Source organism: Passer montanus, unplaced genomic scaffold (assembly GCF_014805655.1).
Source record: "Passer montanus isolate IOZ18808 unplaced genomic scaffold, ASM1480565v1 scaffold352, whole genome shotgun sequence".
NCBI lineage: Eukaryota > Metazoa > Chordata > Aves > Passeriformes > Passeridae > Passer > Passer montanus.
In genome coordinates, this window is record NW_024368286.1 from 1 (window position 1) to 8389 (window position 8389).

At 48.6% G+C, this 8389-nt stretch overlaps 1 protein-coding gene and 1 long non-coding RNA gene across 2 annotated transcripts in view; one reads left to right on the plus strand and one right to left on the minus strand.

Moving 5' to 3' along the window:
• The first annotated feature begins 4785 nt into the window (after nt 1-4785).
• Nucleotides 4786-5939, plus strand: LOC120505730. The gene is made up of 3 exons (XR_005628288.1): nt 4786-4961; nt 5533-5601; nt 5654-5939. It is a non-coding gene; the product is annotated as an uncharacterized LOC120505730 (long non-coding RNA).
• A 1607-nt stretch (nt 5940-7546) lies between these two features.
• Nucleotides 7547-8389, minus strand: part of SIRT2 (sirtuin 2) — a 4514-nt gene continuing 3671 nt past the window's right edge. Inside the window, exons 13-15 of the mRNA XM_039716534.1 lie at nt 8267-8368; nt 7957-8023; nt 7547-7870 (exon numbers count right to left, since the gene is read on the minus strand). Coding sequence (XP_039572468.1) covers nt 7562-7870; nt 7957-8023; nt 8267-8368 — 478 coding nt within the window. The 3' untranslated portion in view covers nt 7547-7561. The remainder of the gene's footprint in view (nt 7871-7956; nt 8024-8266; nt 8369-8389) is intronic.

Sequence of the window (8389 nt, forward strand, 5' to 3'; positions counted from 1 at the left end):
GACTGACCTGCTTGGGGGAACCCACTCACCTGGGAAAGGGAGCTGTGCCATGGATTTTATCCATCTGCATCTGAAAGAAAGTTAGGACAAAAGTCAGAGGTCTGCAGGGTAACTTCACAGCTCCAGACACCTTGGTCAACCTAGGAATACCATATAGAGTCCAACTACACCCCACACCACAAATTTCAAGCCCCCAGGACTTGTCCTATTGCACCAGGCTATGCGGCAGGGCAGAGCAGCTCCGGCACAAATACGTGCAGACACCCGTGACACAGGACATGACAAACAGGGGGACGCTAAACACAACACGTTATGCTACACACAATGTGAGACAAGGATGAGAAAAAAGTTCCTGGCAAGATTTATAATGGCAAGGACAAAGAGGATGCCAAGAGAGATGACTGATGCTAAGGCGACAGTGGATGGAGGAGGCTCCTCCAGCAAGCACAAGACAAGACTGGAACAGAGTGACCTGTTATAAGAACTGTTGGTCATGATGATCAAGATGGCTGTGAGACAATGCTATGTTTAAAATGTTCTCCATATCATACAATCTTATAAGCCCTTAGATATTACAACTCATGGCTGGAAAGGATGGATGGTAATATAGCTGGGCACAAGGCCTCAAGAGACATCTGACTAGATGGTTCTAAGATGTGACTCAGAGATGCGGCCGAGCCCGCCGGTAAAAGAACGAATGATATCGGCATCCTGCCAAGAAGTGCGAGCCTTCGAGAACCTAGAGATGATGGCTGATGTTGGTGGTAAGGGCCTTGATGGGAAAAGGCAGAGATATCTGATCCAAGAAACCCCAAAGACACGGTAGGTAACACAGCACACCGGACAACACAACATAGACCGGAACTGTTCTGCACTGCGCACCCTACAGCTGCATTCAGAAGTAGAGTGTCTCCCTTGAGTGGTCTTAAGAGGACATCCCTTTACCCTCTGGTAATTTTTAAACCTGTCCCAGGAATTTCCAACCCACTGCTCTCCTGTCCTCCCATCTCCAGGCTGTGGCCCACGACTTATCTTTTGGATGACCGGTGATGTGAATCCACGTTGGACCTGAAATGAGTCTGCCTCAGAGCAGGTCTCCCATGATCGCCTCTCAGTCAGCTGCAATAAAGTAAACCAAAAATAATGTATGAGTTTTGTGTTATGTGGACCCAATCCCAGCAAGTCAGCTACTTGCCTTCTCCTGAGCACGCCAGGGTCCTTGAGTCTCCAGCTTCATCCTGAGTCCAAGGCTGTGGCTGTTATTATGAGTGGCACCTGGATTAGAGAGAGGCAAAGTTACATGGCATTTCTGTGACTACAGGGGATGAGCTTGTGTGCTGTAAGCCATGTGAATGCTTCTGCTACAATTGTGAAAAGCCTTGGGGGCCCTCAAATAGACACTGTTTCTTACCCTGTTGCCTTCAAATCCCCCCACAATAACTCCTAACCCCATACCTGCTCACCCTCCCTCTCCCAGTCACGATCCTCAACTCATCTGAAGCCTCCATTTCAAACATCATCTTTGACACAAAGCAGATCCCTTTTGTGATATGATGAACCTGCTGAAAAAAGGGTTGTACTTGACACAACCTGAAATTTCTGGAAGTTGTGCTTCTCCTAAAAAAAAAACCAACAAAAAAACCAAAAACAAAACCAGAAGTTACAAAAGCACCTTACCACCCCTAAACATACAATCCAATATCACAAACTTAAATACTCCCTGTGTTCAATACTGCTTTCTTCACAGTACCTTCAAAGCCTCTGTTATTCCGCATGCCCAGAAACACCTGCTGAAAACAAGCTGAGATAAGCTGAAAGAGCCTCTTCACCAAAATGAGAGGAGAGCTCTTATCCCAGCAGATCCCAGAGAGGGAATGAAGCCCCTCAGCAAAGGCTGGGGTTAATATACCCCTGAGGGTGCCCGCCTCTCATTCCCACGGCACCCAGGAAAGGGAGGGGGCAAATCCCACCAGGTATAAAAGCCCTCAGAGCAGCTGCAGCTGTTTGGCTCCTCTGACTGGAATTCAAGGGGGCTAAAGGGCTTGCTACAGCAGAAATTTTTTCAGGGAAATGGCAACACTTTCTTTTCTGCTGCAACTACTTGGAGCAAAAGGGCAGAAAGCTGGTAAGAAATAAAACTTTGTGTTTAGGCAGCGTAGCTAGATACATTGGGTAATTTGCTGTTACCTTACATAATTATTCCTTAGTGACTGCTAAGTAATACTTCACGTGTGGCTAAGTGGGGTGGAGAAGAATACTAATGATATGATTATTCTAAGTCTCCTTGGGACCTCTATTAAAGCTATCTACATTATAAACATAAATAAGAAAAATAATACTCTCCCAGGCAGTGTAAGAGTTAAGTACATGCTGGGCTTACCCTTCTCTGGGATATTTGGTCCTAGAGCACAGAAAGAAGTGCCCTGAAATGTAGTTTTAAACCCTTAAAATGCTGAAAAAGGCAGAGCTTCCTTCAAGCGAACCCCTTAAAATAATGAAATGGGGCAGTTACCGTCACTGTAACTGATAAAATGGTAAATAAATGGTTTCTTCCCTTTAATTTAATCCCCTAAAATATTGGGAAAAGCGGGATTTTCCTCACTTTAAATCTCTCCAGTGAAGAAAAAAGAGAGATTTTTCTGTCAATGTAAACCCTTAAGAAGGAGGAGCAACTGGACTTCCCCCTCAATTTAAGCCTTAGAACAACAAAAAGGAGTCAGTTACCCTTAATTCAAACCCATAAAACCCATCAGGGTTTTCCCCTTCCATTTAAACTGGAAAGTAATGGAAAATGGGGACTCCCTGTCAATTAAGACCCCTAACACCATAGACGAGGCAGGGATGCTTTCAACTGAGACCATTAAAATTTCAAGGGAAGCAGATTCCCTCATAATTTGCACACAGAAAATATTGGAAAAGGAAGTTTTTTCCTCAATTTAACCCCCTTTTTTCTTATTAACCCCCCTCTTTTCTGGGACTACTGTGGAGGGCCTGGGGGCTCTGGGGAGGGACTGACACAGTAAAAGGGGAAATTTGAAAGCTCTCTCCTGGAGCCCCACATGCTGCCTGCCCTGCTCAGGTGCTGTCCCTTGGCAAGAGAGCTCTTCCTTTGGCATTTTCTCAAAGAGATGCTCTGTGCCTGGGTGGGTCCAGCTGCTCCCTGGTCCCTGCTGAATGCTCCAACCATAGCTCCTGGAGGGAGGCTTGGATACCCCCGTTAGCCCCTCGGGACGAGCAGCTCCCTGTGCGGGTGTGCCCGGGTAGCCCTCTGAAAGTGGCTACTCACACGGGGGGCTGCTGGACCTTGGAGTGGGGGCTGAGGTGGAGAAAGGTCCTGTGGGGAGTTCCCTCCCCTACAAATCCCTTTGTATGCTCCTTAAACAAAGGTGCCAGACTTTCCAAGGAAGTTAATAGTCTTTTCTCTCTGTGTGCCTGTGGCCAAATCTGGGATTCTGCCTCTGAAATTGCAGACAGAGAACAATTTCTCACAGACTGCAGCTGCCAACACCAAGAACTCTTGCTGCCCTTGGAGTTCTTCTGCAAACAGACATTGGCATGCAGCAGGGGTGAGTTTGGTTTTACAGTAAAGAGGGCCGGTGCAGGATTTCTCCAGGAGCAAAGCTGCCCCCACCGAGAACTAGAGCTGTCCTGGCAGTGCCAAGCCCCTCCTGCAAACTGGCATCAGGAAACTCAGGGGGTGAGTTTTTCTGTACAGAATTTCTCCCAAAGCAAAGCATCTAACCCTAAACAAAACAACTTGGCTGGGTCTAAAGCTTTCAGCCTTTGGACCGGCAGCGTGGGACCCAACCTGCTGTGCCACCACTGGCCCCTTTCTAAAGCATTCCACTGCAGCCTAAAGCTGTCCCTCAGCCTCCATGTGTTGTACCATGAAAAGACCCTAAAAATTCCCTAAAAGACCCCTAGTCTTCAAAGTGTCCTAAAACCCCCATAAAAACCTAAAAATAGCCTCAGAATACCCTTAAAATACATTAAAAATACCCTACTCTTAAAAAACCCTAAAATTCCCCAAAGAACTTTTAAAAATCCGTAAATACACCCTAAATGGTCCTAAAAGAGTTCTAAAAATACCCCAAAAATCCTTAAAATGCCCTAATAAGACCCTAAAAAAACCTAAAAATTCCCTCCAATGCCCTAAAAATACCCTAGTCCTAAAAAAGTCCTCCACATACCCTCAATAGTCCTAAAAAAGCCCCAAGAACAACCAACCCCCCCCCCAAAAAATTTTAAAAAGTACTAAGGAAGCTCTTAAAATCCCCTAACAAAATCTTTTAAAATCCCTGAAATAGCCCTAAAAGTATCCTAAACATTCCCAGAAAATTCCTAAAAAACTAATGCGAAAATCCCCTAAAATATCCTCTTAAAGCTCTGGAAAAAAAAAATATTAAAAAAAACCCTAAAAACTGCTCAGACACAAACTCCTACCTGTCACTCTCTAGCCCACAAAGATCATTCTTATCTTTTTATTATGGTCGCTGCCTGCGGCTGCTGGGAGAGCTCTGGGGCTGTCCCAGCATTAGGGTTGCTGCCTTGTGCTGCTGTGGGGGAAAACTGATGTGCTACAGGTGCTGTTTAGGGTGAGCTTACAGCTGGGGTGAGGGCAAGGAGACTGGCGTGGTGAGTTTTGTTTCCCCTGGAAAAGGGTGGCATTTTGTGTGTATGGGCCTGTGCCCTGCCCAGGACCTTTGGTCCCGAGTGGGCTGTCACCTCCTAAAATTCCAAACAGCTCAGGTGAGACAGAGAGTTGGAAATGGCAGCTGAAGTCTGCTGGTTAAACTTGTGCAGTCTGTTAACTTGTGTGCTTGCAAAAAGGCCTGCAGAGAGAACAAAGGAAGTTCAAGGCCATTTAGAAAAGGAGTGCAAGCATCCAAGCTGAAGAGGAGGCCCCCACCGTCGGAAAAAGTGAATCTGGGTTACAACTGAGTGCACGGCCTCATCCCTGTGTGAGTAAAAGTTTGAGGTTTTGCAGGCAGCCGTCGCCGAGTGCTGCCGGGGGTGGAGGGGTCCCCGTTGGATAGGGCAACGTGGGAGGGGTGTAATTTTAACTCCCGTCTCAGGACAAAGCTGATGGCTCCTTTAGGACAAGACTATTTACATGTAGAACCAATTCCCTCACTTTGCTCTTATGATTTTTAACCCCCAAAAGTTCAATACATACCACAAGGAATGAGCAGGCCCCTTTCCAAGCCCCAGTGATTTTAGCTCTTGACCCACAAGCTTTATTTGACAGCCAGCTCCATTCTTCCAGCTCCAGCAGCACATTTCTCCAGGACTTTGAGCGAAAACTACTCTGGCTTTAAAAAACAGAATCTTAGCCATAATTCCTGCTCTGCAACATTTCAGCTCCAGCATGAGGGGCTCTAAACCCACCCCGCCATCAATATCCCAGCCCCACTGTGATTTCAGCTGCCACCCAGCAATGCCCAGTCACTATGCCAGCCCCTGCCTCATTTCAACTGGATGCCCTCAGCCTTGTTCACAGCTCTGCATTTCCCTTTTCATTCACAATCCTAGGCTTGTCATCCCCTTGCCAACCCCTCAGTGACTTTGTCTCCATCCCTGGAAGTGCCATCACAGACCCAGGTAAGATCCCAGCATCGGCGGGGGTTTTAGGCACATTCATTCACAATCCCAGCCTTGCCATCCACTTGTCAACCCCTCAGTGACTTTGTCTCCATCCCTGGAAGTGCCATCACAGACCCAGGTAAGATCCCAGCATCGGCGGGGGTTTTAGGCACATTGCTGCAGCCCACTTTTTGTGTCCAGGGCCAGGAGTGGCCGGCTGCCTGCTGAAATTCCAAACGGATCAGGATGCCTCCCAGATGCAAGGTGCCCCTACAGGCAACTGTGGCTGGTTTGACAGTGCCAAGTGCCTCCTGCAAGCTGACATCAGGAACCTGGGCTGCGGAGTTTCGGTGAAATGTTGGTGCTGTTTATAAATACTCCCTTTGCTTGCTCCTCATTCTTTACCGGAAGTGCCATCACAGACCCAGGTAAGATCCCAGCATCGGCGGGGGTTTTAGGCACATTGCTGCAGCCCGCTTTTCCCCTCCACACATCCTGTTCTACGTACGGTCCCAATACCAAGCCCCTGCATCCATGTCACAGGCCTAGAGTGATTATGGCACATGAAGCCTAGAGTCTGTGTGCTGGGCCTGCTGTTCATGGCCCTGTGCAGTCCTGGTCCCAGCCGTGCAGTAATGACAGGTCCAGCCCTAGTGATTTCAGCTCTTGACCCACAAGCTTTATTTGACAGCCAGCTCTGTTCTTGCAGCTCCAGCTCCGCTCTTCTGCGGCTTCTAAGGGCAGCATCTTGGTCTGGGCCTGAGCTATGCAACACTTCAGCTCCCGCCCAAGGGGCTCTTAGCCCACCCACCATCAATATCCCAGCCCCACTGTGATTTCAGCTGCCACCCAGCAATGCCCAGTCACTATGCCAGCCCCTGCCTCATTTCAACCGGATGCCCACAGCCTTGTTCTCAGCTCTGCATTTCTGTTTCCCTTTTTCATGCACAATCCCAGCCTTGCCATGCACTTGCCAGCCCCAGAGTGACTTTGTCTCCATCCCTGGAAGTGCCATCACAGACCCAGGCACTATGCCAGCATCGGCGGGGGCAGGAACCTGGGCTGCGGAGTTTCGGTGAAATGTTGGTGCTGTTTATAAATACTCCCTTTGCTTGCTCCTCATTCTTTCCCTGTGCACACCGGGAACAGATTCACTCCATCGTTTCTCCCCAAGTGCCTGCTGTCTCAGTCTCCACCTATGCAGTAAACTTCTACAAGTGTTTGCTTTTAAAGGAAAACTTTTACTACGTTTGGCTGTACAAAGAAAATAAATATATGTATTTATTGTCAATGGGGGAATGCTTTACACAACAGAAGATATCAATTTTTTTAGCACAGATCTCATTGTGACAATAATGGATTCTTTTGGGTTTGGGAATCTGGCTACTATAATGCTTTTGGAAATCGATATGTTGAAATTGGGTCTTTTTGATATTTTGGAAGTTGTTGTTCTGGTATTTGCAGAGTGGCTTACTTTGGTATTTTGGAATCTATCCCTGCTCCATCATCATCCCATCCTGCCCGGGTGGGACAACGACTCCCATTTGCCATTCCAAAAAAGTCATATATGCATTTTCCAACCCCTCAGATCCATATCCACTCTTCCTTCCACCCCAAAATCCCAGGTTATCACACAGCAGATACAGAGCTTTGTTTTGAAACCATTTTTTTAATGTAAATCAATGTTATTTCTCAGTAGATATAAAAGTGAGAAACTTTACAGGTTGCAGTGTTTTGCACACACGTCCCCCCCGTACCCTCCTGTGAATTCCAACATGCTTTGGAGCTGTAACACCCCTTTTTAGGGGAAGCAAAAAACCTTTCTGGGCCCTCAACTTACCCCTTTTTTTTAACTTATTCCCCCCCCTTTTCTGTATTTTTATTTTGTTTTCCTCTTTCTTCTTTAAGGAAAGAAAGAGCCCCAGCCCCTCCAGCCCCCAAAGTGACCACACAAAGCCAAAAACTCCTCTGTGACCATTTAATTTTGAGTTGTCCCCCCTGTGCCATGGGGAGGGTCCTCACTGCCCCGCTGCGACTTTTCTGGGTCATTTTGAGTCTTGTCCTCGTTCCCCTGGGGTTTTTTTGGGTCCTTTTCAGCCTCGGCCTTGCCCGCCAGGCTCTTCTCGGGGTCACTTTGATCTTTTTCCTTGTCTCCCAGGCTCTTTTTGGGGTTCCCCCCGTCCTTGTCCTCATCCCCCCGGTGCTTTTGGGGGGCACCCCCATCGCTGTGCCCCGCCTTGGCATCGATGGCTGCGTGTTCCCTCCGCACCAGCTCCTCCAGCTCCTCCTGAGGGCAAAATTTCGGGGTTTGGGGGGTCCCAGAAGGGTTTGGGGGCAGGGGGACCCCCAGAATTTGTGGGTGAGGGGAGTTACCTTCCAGCCCAGCAGTTCAGCCAGAGCCAGGCACCCGCTGTCGCAGTCCCCCAGCCAGGCTACGTCCCTGTGCAGACAGGGGGACCCCCAAAGTCACCTTGGGGGGGACTCTAAAAATCCTAGGGGGGCCTGGAATCACCTTGAGGGTGCCCAAAACCACCTGGAACCACCCCCAAACTACCTCGGGGTGTCCCAAACCTTGATGGAAGTCCTCCAAACTGCCTTCAGGGATCCCCAAAACCACCCTGGGCAAGGGGGGGGTCCCAAAACCATGGGGTGGGGACAGACCACCCCCCCAACCTGCCCGTACCTGTAGGCCTTGTCTGAGTCAAAGTCCATGCCACCAAAGCCCATCAGGGACATCAGGGGGTCACTCTGGGGGAGACAAACGGGTTGACAAGAGGGGGGGCAGCTGCTGCAAGCCTCCCCCCCC